The sequence below is a fragment of the Daldinia childiae genome (assembly GCF_008694065.1).
Source record: "Daldinia childiae strain JS-1345 chromosome Unknown Scaffold13, whole genome shotgun sequence".
NCBI classification, from domain to species: Eukaryota; Fungi; Ascomycota; class Sordariomycetes; order Xylariales; family Hypoxylaceae; genus Daldinia; species Daldinia childiae.
The window spans coordinates 115,629-131,167 of NW_022984654.1; the positions used below are offsets into that span (position 1 = coordinate 115,629).

The window sequence follows — 15,539 nt, forward strand, 5'->3', positions numbered from 1 at the left end:
CCAATTGGTTTATGGAAGTCGTAAATTAGGCGGTCGTAGCATTGGCGATATAGTAATGAGTTAAAGGTTATACTTTTTTAGGTTTACTTTTTTTTTTCGAGGTAATTGATGCTGACTACAAGATCAAAAATTCACATAGATCGAGTGTGGCTGTTAGTAATATTCGTTTGTGGCTGGAGCTATTGCTGATGTCAGCCTGAATTCGTTCTAGGTTGGTGCTAGGGCAGGTGCAATTTAATCATGCCTGGTAAGTCTAAAGCTGTAGTTCGTCGCATTCAACTATTCTATCATAAGCTTATTTCTACAATAACATGTTCAATACCAATTTACATCTCATAACATGGTACTCCTCACTATGACTCCCTCCATAGTGGAGGCAGTTGATCAATTGTTTAGAGCCGGATTTGATGATATTGCAACAAACAACGATGAACCTTTATTAAAAGATCCTTTGGTTGGAAACCCAATAAGTCACGGGCAGATAATCGATATATGGAAACGTCTCAAGGATGAGAGTAATAATACCATAGGACTAGAACAATTGCTTCGAGGTGCGATGGTCTATGTACCTCCCCCGCCACCGAAGCCAGAGCCGGTCCGTCTCCTATACCTTATCACTATCCATATTACTAACACCCTGATACCTATAGACCGAAGAGTATAAAGCATTAATGACCCGATTACGTCACGAAGAAGAAGAAAGATCATACGAACGCATGTTAAAGAAAGCTCCGCCGCGAGAATCATTTGCTCCAAGGTTTCCATCGGGTCCCATGGCGCATTCGTTCGCTGAAGTCAATCGACCTTTTAGGGCTTCGGACATAGGCGAAGACATCGAACATGGTGATATACAAAAGCAGATAACCCTGGTCATTAACTTCCTAGTTAGTATATTCGGCTGCGGTGCTGCGCTCTGGTTAGCTGCCAGGTGGTGGAGTGTTCCAGCACGACTATTCTTAAGTTTAGGTGGTAGTATCATCGTTGCTATCGCTGAAGTTGCTGTCTATTCTGCCTACACATGGAGAATGGCAGAAGGGGAGAAACAGCAAAAGAAGGTGAAAGAAGTGAAAAAGATTGTTCAAACATGGGTTGTTGGAGAAGACGACAATGTTAAAGAGGGTTCCATCATCGAATCACTTATACCAGAAAATATGGAACCCGATACGAACCTCCGTCGAAGGACAAAGGGGCCAACATAAGTTTAGCAAAAGATGCTTGCTACCTTCTGTCTGAATTATAAATGCATTGGTCTAGTATTATTATCATTTTGTCTTGTACAGTTGTGATGGTGAAATTGTCTTTTCAAAAATGAGGTGGACAGCTGCTAAATTGGTGATGTCACCTGCTGACAGTCAAGTAGGGATGTTAGGGCGGGATGTATGTACTTAATGTACGAAATACCCCACATTCGCGTTTTTGAGACGCGTCTATTGAATTGGTATCAATTTACGCGTCTCCCTTGATATCTTTGATATTCATCCTCCACTTTGGATATTTTTTTTAAACTATCGTCATCGGAAATTGAATAGGCTCTACCACTGACTCAATTCTAATATTAACAAATTTACCTCTCCTTTTACTACCTCTATATTTACCTGATTTGAAAGGGTAATCTCTACATACTAACAGTCATGGACTCGCCAACCTCGAAGGCACAAACCGAATCGAGGTACGCATATCTAAATCCAATTGAGTACCTATCTAGTGTGCTAATGTTAGTATCGCAGAGCCGCGACGAAACCCCAACGCAAGTTAGTATATTATGACCATTTATATATGATCTGCGCGCTAATTTGCGTAGTCGAGTTCTTCGAACTTATGGAAAACGCAGTTCAACGAATGAACCCTTACAACCTACCTCGAAAAGACGATGCATTGAGATTATCGACACAGCTACAATATCAAACGACAAGGCAATTGAGTCGCCTTGTAATACTAGCATTCCCCTTTCGCCTATTTTACCTCCCATACAACCTATAAGAAAAGGCACGATCATGAGCTACTTCAAGGTGGTTTCTTCTTCATCGAGTTGCGCGCTGAACTCGTCAGAGCCATCCTCGGAGCCAGTTGACCCCATAAACACACCTCCATCATCTCCTCCTATACGGACCCTACCCCGGAAGAATCGCCGAAAACTTACCACTCGTATAGCATCTCGAGCTGCATCGGAAGAATCAAACACAGAAGAGACGACAAGAAGGGGCGGAGAAAAGGAAATAACTAATGATGTTGATATTGGGTCTATTTTGTCTATCGACTCGCCACACACTTTATCTGAGGTTTCCTCGGCAACACTCAACTTGCCGGCCACAGAACAAAATATTCAGCCAGACACCAAGAAGCGGGAACGGAGCATGAAGAAGGTTTTTAAACCCGCCACAGTACAAACGACGTTAAGTCTTTCAATCGAGGATAAAGGATTCATCGAATGCAACGAATGCAATATGCTCTACAACCCTCTACACAAGCAAGATGCGAAATGCCATGCTAGGCGTCATGCAGCAATGCTGAAGGCGAAGTCGAGCACCTATGACAATGAAATAGTGGATTAAATAACATCATTTTGTTATGAGGAACCACACCGCCATTCAAACGTTGCATCATAATAATAATATGCAGCTTTAGGTTATCCAACCTCAAACATAGGCTAGCCAACGAATACACTTAACTACCTACTTAGGATCTGACAGTTTTACCTATGATAAGAGGAATACGCGTTAAGTAGTAGAACAGACGTTGTACTGTTTACTAAGTATGCGGTATCCAAGTATTCCGGTTCACCCTCTGTTCGACTCAGAGAGATTCGCAACTTCTTGGGCTGCATGTTATATCTAAGTCGATATCACAGCGGACGGAGCGTCCTTCCTATCGGAATACTCAACGTTATTGTTACCAGCAGAGTCTAAGGTCATCTTCATCCCACACGATTATCCGCAGCAGAAAGTTTGGGGGAAGGCAAAAGTACCGCAAAGGAGCGTTTGCACGGTTTGACATTCGTGGAAAGATAGCGGCCTCCGAAATCGCTCAGAAGTCTGGATCACATAATCAGCAGTACCTATATATATGAGATAAGTCACGCATGTACGATGGCCTTCTCGTTACGCGGCGTTTATACCCGTGCAGATCCAATGGAATATCGCTCCTTCGGAATTGTTTTCCAAACATTAGTCAAGCCAAGGGCCTGAGTGAATGCAATATAGAAGGTCATAGTCACCAGCATGAATACCTATTTACCTGTGAGGGGCCTATGCAAACTGAGCAATTGAGGTCGGCATCATGGTCTTCAAAGTTCAGCCGCAGCACGATCAATCTAACGATAGGCGAATGTTAACGAGCCGTTGACGAGATTCCCCCCTGGCATCATGCCGGTAAAGCTTGGCATAAATTGTGTCAGCACTGGGTCAATATTTTATCGGCATTCCTCTTTTTCCCAGCCGTCGATCCAGTGAATGTCATTTATTATAAATGAAATCAGTTCGTTCCTTGGAAAACCCAACACCATTTTCTCCACACATTTGAAAGCCCATGCCAAACCTCCGGATATTGTGATCATGGGGCTTTTGGTTGGGACGGACGGAAAGCAGGCAAATTTGCCTCTCACACCTTTTTCCCCCTTAGCTTATCAATTACTTCAACGCTTTACATGGTGAATATAAACAAAAAATGGTCTAGTTTAGATATTTAGATGATCATAACCCCCACTAAGAATCATTGCCGGCTGAACCTTGACCTTGACCTCGTGTAAATTTCTACCCGACTACCACATTGTCTATTAGTCAGTCATAAAAATCGCCGGTATTATTCTTCCATATGATCTTCACCCTCATGGCATTAGGCCACTACGGGTTTTAATTAAAGTAGTAGGTAAACTATTAGCAGCCAAGGTATCCATGTTCATATGCTAAAGGTGTACGCAAACTGTGAAGATAGTTTTCATGCCACAGGCGTCATTTTCTTCATTACGTCGTAAGGCCGCGCATTTTCAGATCAACCCCAGCGGGCTAAAATTTAGTAAGAGATGACTGAAAAGGCAATATCATTGCGGTTGATGCGAATCTACCACGGCAATTCGTACGGCAACTCCTGGGCGTCAAACAAATGAGTCGCTGGGATGAGATACTGAGTACAACTATTGTTTGAAATCAAGTACCTACATACCTAAGGTACCTAATAGACAGGATTGAATTGGGGGAAACTTGTTGCGCCCACGTGCTACCCGCGTATCCGCATCAGGAACGCGAAGTATGAACATGTGGTGTTCCTGTACGAGGTATGCTAGTTCTAGTTTTAATTCACCCGAAGGCGATTCCATGTATAGGTACCTAGGTAGGTACCTATACATATTGCGTATCTCTATCACCATCTAATATGCGCAATGCATAGGAGCGGTGTTAGATGTCCTCATCATGCAGATAAACGATTATCAGTATAAGTGACCAAAATGGTTAATAAAAATAAGTTAATATAAAGGCGCCTTTCTTGCTCAACATATATCAAGCCGTGGAGTTCTAATAGTAGGCCAATATAAATGCATATAATTCAGGCGATTATGAGCATAGGTAGGTACCTAGATTAGGTGCGGTACGTTTTCTTTGTAAGGCTGTTGAATCGCGGGGTTCGCCGTCAGGGGGTTTACGGGCCGGCCATGTGGTGTGGAATGTGTAGTTCCGACAAGACTCAAGTCCCATATAACGTGCTGACTGCGGGTGTAACACGTTCCTGAGAATAATATGTAACTAATGTTTAGATATTGTTATCAAAGAGATATCAAGCAACTTTACGGTTCACGTACAACACAAGCACCTATTTTAACCAACCTACCAACCTACCAACCAATCTGCCGGTGACCTATTACTCATTAACTCGCTAGTTCGGATGAACCCATGAGCCCATAAACTTGAGGGCTTTTGTAAATATATTGCGTATAACCCGGATTGTGGACACTACTCCATAACAATCAATTAACAATCAATCAAGCATCAAATGGATAACGCGGTCCAGAACATTAATTCCTCGTGCCCCTCTCCGTTGAACAAATAGTTAATTACCTAAAAGGGTAAATTCAGATCCAAAGTAGCCAATCACGTTGAGTGACCACTAAACTATCCACTCAGCGTCTGATATCGGTAGTTGCGTGCCCACTACATCCCGTGTAACTGGTATTTGATATACACCCAATATCATCTATGTAGGATAAGAGGTACCTAAGGTAGAATCAACAAGTAGGTGTAAATATTGGTGATGTCAGTATATCGGCGCTAAAGCAGGTACAATTTGCCGTATGCCTTACACCAGTAACCTCAAGCTTGAATAGGTACCTTAACTCTTCTCAACTGTGAGACGCCTTTTACATACAAATAGCAATCATTCATTATGTGTTGGTCACGAACATTAACCTTTTGGGCTCTTCATTTAAAAGAATACAATTTTTTCCCACTGAAAATATAATATAAGCCACATCCTACATATCCGGGAATTATGGAAATCAAACCCCTTTCGTTACATCCTACAAGACCACCATCATCTATCTACTCAATTTCTCTAAATATTCCTGCGACTTCACTAAGATATACTCTATATCTAGATATTACTTACAGCTACCTTCCATTCAACCATACATCATTCAACCATTTCATATAGTTATGCATCGGCCGTTTATTGCCATACATATCTAAATCACCTCCCTTATTTTACGCCGAATAATATCGGCTTCCCGTTATTAGAAGATCCCCACCTACTCCGAGATACATTCCCATATGTGCTATGGATGTCGTTATATACTTTATTTCTACATAGCTAAAGGTAAGTAACATCGTATATCCATGAAGTCATATATGTGTCATGCCGCACTTCGTGATGCAGGTACAATTCGACTACTGGTGTCCCTAGGGTAGACTGATCTAACATATCTTCTATATCTAAGGATAGGAAGCTAAAATAATCATGCGTGCCACTTGGGACTTCGTTATTAGAGCCTCTTGGGTTCTTATGGTCGTCTTACCTGGTGTTTTAGCTCAAACGCCCTTTTCCAATTTCACTATCTATCCAAATACCGCCGCCGCAGCAGATGCCCCAAAGTATTACCCCCTAAGACCACCAGCTATCCCCTTGGCTGTCAGGTCTCCTTACACTAGCGCTTGGTCATCTACTGCCGGGCAAGGAGCGCTGAGTAATCGAAACCCCATATTCTGGTTTGGCCAGGGTTTAGGATGGGAAGGAATTGTGGTAGTCGACGGCAACTCGTTCGAGTACATGGGCACTTCTATTAATGATTTTCCGGAGCTACCATACTTCAATACAACGATACCTCTTGAAGTAAGGTTCGACTCTCAATATTCCAACTTTACTTTCTTAGCTGGTCCGGTAATTATTACCGCTAGCTTCTTCTCACCAGTTACGCCAAAGGATATCTGCCGAAGCTCTATTCCCCTTAGTTATCTAACGACCACGGTCCAGTCAAATGACGGCCGTCCGCATAATGTGAAATTCTACTCCGATGTGAACGCCCAGTGGATTGGATTGGGGAACGAATTCGATATTATAAAAGAGTTCCACACCGGCCCTCTAAACGGGAATGGAACAGGAAACTCGACTGATGTCCCAACCAGCTGGATCCTACGACCGAGGTCTCCCGCACTTTTCGCCGAGGCCTCACAGGTCCCGCGATGGGGAAATTTCTCTTTCACTACAAGCCCTGCTAGAGCTGCGAACTTTTCGTACCAAAGCGGGTCAGCTACGAGCGTCCGGTTTGGTTTCGTTAACAACCGCGCTCTCAACGACGATGCTGGCTCGGCAGCTCGCGGCTTTGGGAACCAAGAGCCTGTCTATGCTTTTGCTCACGACATGGGCGATGTGATAGAGACTTCTGTTCGCTACACCATCGGTTCAATTCAGAACCCAATCGTGAGATATCTTCACAAGGGTGGATTGTCAAACTTAGCGCCGTGGTGGGAGAAATGCTACGGAGAAATGCACGATATGATACGTTTCCATTGGAATGACTTCGATACTGTCGCAGCATTGGCCAACGAGTTTGAAACGCAGCTTCGAGCTGATGTCGATGCTTTCTACAAAGGGAGCGAGCCTCCGGTTTATAGCAATGGCACAGCTGTTGTTTTTACCAACGACTCGTCTTATACGGCGCGAGATGTTCTAAACGGAACTGATCAGTATGGACAGCAGTATAAATTTGATCCTGGTTCGGCTTACGGATTCCTCGAACCAACTAATGCTACTGGTATTGCGGTTCCTTTCGTCTCCGAGGCCGAGTCATACTACGCGATTGTAGCGTTGTCAGCCAGACAAGTTATGGGAGCTTACGTTTTTGCTGTCCCTCCATCAGTGCCCAACAGCTCGAGCGCAGATGATAACGTAGAGCCACTCATGTTCCAAAAGGAAATATCCAGTAATGGCAATATCAATACTGTCGACGTTCTTTATCCAGCGTCACCATTCTTCCTTTACGCAAATCCAAATCTACTCAGATACATATTCCAGCCTTTATGCGAATTGCAAGAAGGCGACTTCTATCCCAATACCTACTCGACACATGATATCGGCGCTCATTTCCCTTTAGCAACTGGTCATGTCGAAGGCACTGACGAGTACATGCCGGTGGAGAATAGCGGAAATTTCATCCTAATGGCCTACGCATACTACAAATTCACTGGCGATTCGAACTGGTTAGTAACTCACTACGAGTTATTGTCTCAGTTTGCCCAATATCTGATTGACTTCTCGCTCGTCCCCGCGGCGCAACTCAGCACGGACGATTTCGCCGGCGAACTCGCGAACCAAACAAACCTCGCCATCAAAGGCATCGTTGGCCTACAAGCCATGTCTTCTATTTCCAGAGTTGTCGGAAACCCAACCGATGCCGCCAAGTTTTCCGACAAGGCGATATCGTACTACGACCAATGGGAAGATCTCGCGATTGATCCGTCTGGGAAGCACACGCTCCTAGCCTACCAGTGGAGGTCTAGTTGGGGTCTACTTTATAACATCTACTTCGACAAGCTCCTGAACATGGGGCTTGTCAACCCAAAGGTGTACGAAATGCAATCTGCATGGTACGCGAGTGTGTCGCAGACCTTCGGTGTACCCCTGGATAACCGACACCACTATACCAAATCCGACTGGGAAATTTGGACGGCGGCTACCTGTTCTCCCACCACGAGAAGACTTTTCGTCAATGCCATTGCCTACTGGCTAAACGAGACTACCACCAACCTTCCCTTTTCCGACTTATACGAAGTAGTAGGGACGGGGGAATACCCGTTGCAGATAGACCATTTCAGTGCCCGCCCTGTTGTCGGCGGTCACTTTGCCTTGCTGACTCTTGGGAAGACCGGACAGCTTGCTAATGCTGCGGGCGGGGATACGACAGGAAGCTTGTTTACGAAGAACGGCACCGAAGCATTGCCTGCTCCTGAAGCACCAAAGACTCCTGCTTGGTATGCAGGGAAACCGTATAAACAACGGGCTGTCAGGAAGTCACCGCCTCGGCTAGACGAGTTGCGTTAAGGACACGGTATTTTTACTCGTGATAGTTCACCGTTTGCGCGATTGAAATTACCCAACGCATAGTCGGCGGTGCCGTTATATTGTGATGGGCAAGTATGATTGACTTTTAGTCTTGTTTTCATTTCATTTTTCCTAGTATCGGTTATCTATTCGCAAATGGTTGTTGCATTTACACGCATGTAAGAGATATTTTAAGTGGCGTTGATAGACTCGAAATATTTCAAAGTAAATATTGTCACTTTTACATCGTAGGCTCGCTAAATATAGGAAAAAATCAATACAACTTTTATTACACTTTTTACTTTGCCTTCATGTCCATAATCGTATCTTGTTGAATTGAATTGATTCTTCAACCTCGTTATGCTCCCGGCCACCTGCACGTCCTACTTGCAGCAGCGATTTTTCCTTAGGTATTGTTATATGGTTACCTAGGTAGCTAGGTATTTATTACAATTTAAAAACTAATATTTTGTATATCGCGTAGAGATCGCATCATAAATGTTCAAGTACCCATATATCTCGTTCAAGCGAAGTTCATCCTGTAGCCGAAGAGATGTTCAATGGAAGTCGAATATCCAATTCCAACGCCGCATTCAGTCATCATGAGCCCCGAGTAAAGACCGAATAATACTACCTAAGTCATGCTTTCGAACCTGACATCCTCAACTCATATATCTAACATACTTCTGATCTGCTGAGGCGGTCCAGTCGTGGACATGCCACTAGCCGTACTCGAACTTCTTTCGTTTGTCCCCGGGCGTCGGGGTTGCTCATTGGCAACCTCTAAGCCTCTGCCTCTACCCCCGGGTGTATTAGCATTTGCTCCCGGGAATAAGAGACCAGCGGCCACTTCTACTGTACGCTCAGACCTCCGCTGGTCCGATTTTCCCCCATAAGGTGAATACGGCGGCGGTGGAGGAGCCGAGCCAGGGGCTCCACCACCACGGGCGCTATTCGCGCGTCGAATCTCGTTCATTTCTATGCCACTATTTCGAGTTGTGGCATCAGATTCCATTTCCGCGGCCCTCCGCTCCGCCAGTCTTTCAACTTCCCTACCGGTGGGCCGTCCACCACCAACCTCACGGACGTTTCGCATAATCCTGTCTCGCATGCTACCAGCTGACACGTCGCCATTGACTCGGCGCCACCAAGCAGGCTTTCGAATGAGACCTAGTTCCTGGTCCAGCGTTTGTCCTCGCTCGCGTCGTTGGCGCAGTAGTTCACGATCTTCGTTTGGTCGCATAAAGCCTGCAATAATCTGTATGACTAGGATGAGAAAAGTTGGTGCATAGCCTCCAAGATACATTGCTAATAGATTAGTTTTGACATTTAGAGGCGAGAGACCGAAGTCCCAAGCACATAAGCCTTGGTAAGCAACGACAGCTAGCGCAAGGGGTATCATTAGTGTAAAGCGGAATGGCATATATCCTAAAAAGCCGATAATACGATTGAAAAAACCACGGTTTCGAGGCTCGTAATGTCGAATAGAGTGCCATAAAGAGACCATAATTGTACACCAACCAACGAATAAGCAGAATGTCCCTGCCTTGAAGCGCCCGTCGGTGGCAGCTGGTATTGCATTCTCTATAGTCTGTTCGGGGGATCGCTGGAGTTCGATTGCACCCCAGTTCCGCGGAACAACGAGGAAGAAATTCTTGGCGGCTAATTAACACATAATTCTTTGGATATAGTAAGATTATTATCGAAAACTTACCAGCCATAACCATAGATAAAAGAAGATGGGGAGCCACAACTCAAACATGCCTCTTTTATCGCTTTGTTGAAGGACGAAGGGGTTTGGGTCGATAAATTGACGTTCCATCCAACTACCCCAATGTCGAATACCCTCCCAGACTACCGCCATGATACCGATCTGCATAAGGTACCAGAAAAAGACATTTAGAACAATGGGAAGTTCTACAACATGGTACCGGTCGACATCGATCCCGGTGAAAAGACCAACGAGAGCGGTCGCGCAAACGAATATCGACCAGTACCATTGCCACCTCCTCCCAATCGGGTAGAATCTCTTCTCGGCGGGTAGATGTAATTCGCCATGCTTTTTCAGATTGACCAGTATAAAAATCAGACACAAGGCGAAAGCCACAGCAAAACCAATACCAGCGCGTGCTCGGTCCCCGATAGGATCTGTAGCCAAGTAACACCAAGTACTATTGATAAAAGTGCCATTGGTCAGTATACCTTTCGGAGTGTAAGGCGGGTTCATAAGCATGCACCAGGATCCGTTCGAGAGCGTGCCATTGATCGGATAATAAGTATAATTCCAGTAATTTAGCGTGGAGGCGTTAAAGTGGATGTTATAAAAGACGGTGTCGGTCGCGTTATCGCCCTTTGGGAAGCCATCGCGGGTGCTGAGGAGAAACATGGTAACGTCCGGAATAGGCGGCGCGGGGAGGGGGAGATGGTCGTCTTTTGTTGTTATTCTTCGGTTAAGGCGGGACGGATAGGAGCTTCGTACGGGTTCGTAACGAAGTTAAGAAATTTAGACCATCACGGAATAACGAGACGCGCGACGACAACAAGAAAAAAAAGAAAGGAAAAAGGAAAAGGAAGAAAAAAGGCGCGAGGCTTATGGAAGTGGAGGGTTCCGGTAGGTAGTAAAATCCGGAGCTTCGGATCAGATCGCAATGAGCGTTAAAAAAAAAGTCGCTCAGCGACCAGGTGATCTCCACAATTTTGTCGATCGGCATGCAGTCCGATAACTCAGATGGGTAGGATGAGCTACGATAAGAGGCCGTTAGGGCGTTGTCGACGTCATCCCGAGATGCCGAATGAAAAGCTAACAATATGAACATGCATACAGGTACCTAAGGTAGGTGCGGTACCTAGATGTCTTATCGATAAGTATATATTATATAAGTGGAACTACATAATGAATCTCTTGGCTTCAACTCATCCATGTACTCGTATTCTACCAACAGAATAGTTTTATCCTCTAGTTTACCCTCTAGTAACACTAATTTAATCGTCAGTTCTAATAAGTTATAATTAATTTAACAACTAATAGAAAACTCTCCTGTTGGATATCAATTAAACAGTATTCCCAAAAGCTCGTTTAAGCAGTATATAACCAATAATACAATTCATCGGCATCGCGAGACCTCTTGTATAAGCAAGGGATAAAGAGAGCCGTGGCCATGGACGACATTCTAGATCTAAGGATAATAGGATACCACCCCAAAACTCTTGGCTTTTGCAGTTGGTCCATCGACACCGCACCATATGTAAATTAGACATGGATGTGGGACAATCCCTTTTGACCCTTACTGAGGTTGTGGACACGATTCCCTCCTCTAAGGTGTTTAGTGTCTTGTCGCTATTCTCCTTGAGTTTTTATCGATTGTCCTACGGTTTTTACTATTCCTCTTCTACCCGACTCGTTAGAAAACTACTCGATAAACAATGCGATCGGGTAACGTGTTTTTATCGGCGTCTCTGGTTATTGGATATGTCTTCGGTCAGAATTGTCCCGGATATTCGAGTTATTCGCAGTCGCGAAACCCTCCTCTCTCATCCGGTGCCTACAAGCTTGCGTATCAGCGACCTAACCCCGAATGTCGTACTTTTAACTCGAGTCTGATCGAGGATGCTATTAACAAAACTAAGAGTATCATTTTCGATGCGGATCTATCACGTCTTTTCGAAAATACCTTCCCGAACACGCTCGACACGGCTGTTAAATGGCGAGGAGTTGCTGCTAACAACTCGGAAGAAGAGTTGGCTTTCATAATTACCGGCGACATCGATGCGATGTGGATTCGCGATTCGGCGAACCAGATAGCACCGTACAAGACTATACTGAAGAAAAAGACTGATGATATCGCTTCTGTATTTCGCGGTACTATTAATTTGCAGGCTAGATATCTAATTATATCACCATATTGCAATGCTTTCCAGCCTCCACCCGAGTCCAATATCTCCCCAGCGCAAAATGGGGGTATCTATTCTGTCACACCGTCGTACGATCGCAATATTGTTTTCACTTGCAACTTTGAGCTGGATGATTTTGGAGGATTCTTGCAGCTCTCGCATGATTATTATAATGCGACAGGTGACTTGGATTTCTTTGGCAAGTTCCAATGGATTCAAGCCGTGCAATCTATTCTTGCTACATCAGAAGAAATGAGGCAACCTACATATGGACCTGATGGGAAATGGATTCCCCCTGTATATACATTCCAATCGCAGACCATGACCGGTTCTGGCACTCTAGGAAACAATGGTATCGGAAATCCCGTTAACGAGACAGGCTTGGTACGCTCGCCATTCCGCCCGAGTGACGACTCTGCTACATTCGATTTCCAAATCCCGGCAAATATGATGTTGTCGAGATATTTGAAATCTACATCTGATATCATGGAACGACTACCAAATGCGCCAAAAGGGTTGGCGCAAAAGATGCGGGACATGGCTACCGAGATTAGGGAGGCTATCAATCAATGGGGTATTGTAACTGCGCCTAACGGCAAGAAGATCTTCGCATACGAAGTTGACGGGTTTGGCGGTCAGAATTTGATGGATGATGCCAATGTCCCATCGCTTCTCTCGGCACCATTTCTAGGATACTTGGACAAGAACGATACTATTTATCAAAACACGCGAGCTTTCGTTCTCAGCAGAAGTAATCCGTGGTGGTGTGAAGGACCTCATCTCAAAGCTATCGGTAGTCCACATATTAGACCGGGAGCTGCATGGCCTATGTCGTCTATCAGTATGTAATATTAAGTTCCATGGCATTCTCCTTATGCCCCCCCTCCCCCCAACCAACATTACGTATCAACTAGTGCTACAAATTCCTCACTCGCTGTTTTTTTCGGGCCCACGTCTTAATTAAGCTTTCTAAAAAACGCCTTACTAACTGCCCTCTTTAGTACGAGCGATGACCTCGGATGATGACGCAGAAATCATATCATCAGTTAAGGAAGTGTTGAGCACTACCGATGGATATGGTTTGATTCACGAAAGCGTCGATAGCTTTGACACGAGCAATTGGACACGTCAATGGTAAGCAATAGATTCAAAACGGGAGTCTCTTAGTAAATCAACTGACTTCTGATATAGGTTTACTTGGGCAAATGGACTTTTTGGCCAGTTAATTATGGATCTAGCAGAGAGGAAACCACATATATTGAAAGAGAACTTCCAACCCTTCTTCATAAATAAGAAATAGTACCACATGTGTAATATGTTCAAGGATCTTACAATATTATTATTCATCTAACTCCTATAAGACTGGATAATGCTGATATTGAGGTCATCGTTTACCTCGTCCTTTTCCAAGTGATACTTACCTTAACATTCGTAAAGTGTTGAATACATATCGCCATTTCTTTCTTATAAATTCATCTGATATATAAATTGCCACCGCCACTAATTCAATTATGAAACTCCCAAAAAGGTACCCAACCCGTTGGATCATCTAACGTCCGTGACACCTAAGGAACAGATATTTTAAGATTCTACTAACTACAACTAGACTGCAACAAGAATATTTTCGCGCAATGATAGATCAGGTACAAAACCTAACTCTAAACAGACCTCGAATGTCTAATAGCTCTATCATATTAGCCCTTTTTTTTCACATCTTACGACAAACCCTTTAGGCCACAATTGCGATAAGTTTTCCTTATCTGATAAAGTATTTGCCACCATGTAATATTGCACATCAATGAATTATTATTGCGAATTAGTGATGATGCGTATATTGTATTCCTAATGCGTGTGTGTACCTTAGGTGAGTAAACTCAGGGTGCTAGGTTGTTTACAATTTCGATCTCCCGCCCCTATTTTTAAACACCAACAAGTTATCCATACCAACTATCCCATCTGATTTTCCATACCAAGTAACCAAACTCCATGCCATTAACCGTTCCTAAGTATTATCTGTCCTCCTATAGAAAATAATCGATATAGTATATCTCTGACAATAGAGAAAGAGCTGCATCCAGTGCAGAAAGACGTCGTCGTCAAAAAGTCATATAAGTCGCATAATCCTGAATAATCATCGCTGTGTCGTTTCGCTGTGCCCATTCCCCAAAACTTGCCCGTGCTTAAAAAACAAATATCCCAACTAACTTAATCCTCCTTTGAGAAGCCTTTGTTCTTGCCTCCCATCATAGGCTTGAGCCTATGCTTTATTCCGGAGATCTAGCACGTCTGCGATTGTTGAATCCTGCGATCACTTGCTCTCTGCTTAGCAGGTCGACGTAACTAATCCTCTGTGCAAAATCCCGTAGCTTTTCCATCGAACGGGTGTCTTTAGGAAACGCCCGATATCCTTCTATAACGACAGAGACATATTAGCACAGGTGCAAATAAGCGGTAAATGATGAAATGGTGAGAAATTCAAGAGGTATGAGAGCATGTTGTAAGGGAAGATATTTGATTGATTACTTACCGTATGCCCGTGTCATAGAGGTGTATATAAACGCGCTGTCGATATATTTCAGGGTCACTAGTTTCTTCACCAGTTCTACCAGCTTGAATGAACCTGGGGCAAGGCGGCCCCCGTAATCGACAATGATCCTATTCAGCGAGTCGAAAAAGTTAAGCCAATTATTTAGAGATACTATACATAGATCTATTAGTTTAAAACTTCTACCAGAAAACAAAAAATCTGCGTAACAAAAATTATGTTTTCTTCAATCCTCGGAGGACGCCGAGGTGGGAGGAGAAAAAAAAAGAGGGGGGGGGAGAAGGGTAGACATTGTAAAATTACTTACAGGCTCTATTAGGGCTAGTATTTACAAAGCTTGACAACTCTGACTGCAAATAAGGTGGCAGATCTCTCGTTGTCAGGTCTTGTACTTTGATATCGCGCATGAGGACGGTGAGTATGAAGTAGAATGAAGGATAGTGCCTGACCAATTTTGGCATTCTCAACAACTCTTTTTGCGATATCTTAACGTTCGTCGGCAGCTGATTAATCCAAGGCGGGATTGTTCCTAGCACCTTTCTTATATCGGATAATGATAGAGAGCAGTACGTTTGAATAG

The 15,539-nt window shown here is 44.0% G+C and overlaps 5 protein-coding genes across 5 annotated transcripts; 4 read left to right on the top strand and 1 right to left on the bottom strand.

Moving 5' to 3' along the window:
- Nucleotides 1-340: 340 nt before the first annotated feature.
- On the top strand, nt 341-1,199 carry GL218_08476 (putative vacuolar h+-atpase assembly protein; the record flags this gene model as incomplete). Its single annotated transcript, XM_033585280.1, has 2 exons — nt 341-595; nt 651-1,199. 2 exons carry the CDS (start codon nt 341-343, stop codon nt 1,197-1,199), a joined length of 804 nt encoding a protein of 267 aa, XP_033440543.1.
- A 432-nt stretch (nt 1,200-1,631) lies between these two features.
- Nucleotides 1,632-2,552, top strand: GL218_08477 (uncharacterized protein; the record flags this gene model as incomplete). Its single annotated transcript, XM_033585281.1, has 2 exons — nt 1,632-1,669; nt 1,802-2,552. 2 exons carry the CDS (start codon nt 1,632-1,634, stop codon nt 2,550-2,552), a joined length of 789 nt encoding a protein of 262 aa, XP_033440542.1.
- Nucleotides 2,553-5,943: 3,391 nt separating this feature from the next.
- On the top strand, nt 5,944-8,523 carry GL218_08478 (putative six-hairpin glycosidase-like protein; the record flags this gene model as incomplete). The annotated part of the gene is made up of 1 exon (XM_033585282.1): nt 5,944-8,523. The coding sequence occupies one exon, from the start codon at nt 5,944-5,946 to the stop codon at nt 8,521-8,523; it is 2,580 nt and encodes an 859-aa protein (XP_033440539.1).
- A 667-nt stretch (nt 8,524-9,190) lies between these two features.
- Nucleotides 9,191-10,909, bottom strand: GL218_08479 (uncharacterized protein; the record flags this gene model as incomplete). Its single annotated transcript, XM_033585283.1, has 2 exons — nt 9,191-10,177; nt 10,238-10,909. The coding sequence occupies 2 exons, from the start codon at nt 10,907-10,909 to the stop codon at nt 9,191-9,193; spliced, it is 1,659 nt and encodes a 552-aa protein (XP_033440538.1).
- Nucleotides 10,910-11,946: 1,037 nt separating this feature from the next.
- Nucleotides 11,947-13,714, top strand: GL218_08480 (uncharacterized protein; the record flags this gene model as incomplete). Its single annotated transcript, XM_033585284.1, has 3 exons — nt 11,947-13,255; nt 13,416-13,548; nt 13,606-13,714. 3 exons carry the CDS (start codon nt 11,947-11,949, stop codon nt 13,712-13,714), a joined length of 1,551 nt encoding a protein of 516 aa, XP_033440352.1.
- Between the last annotated feature and the right edge of the window lie 1,825 nt (nt 13,715-15,539).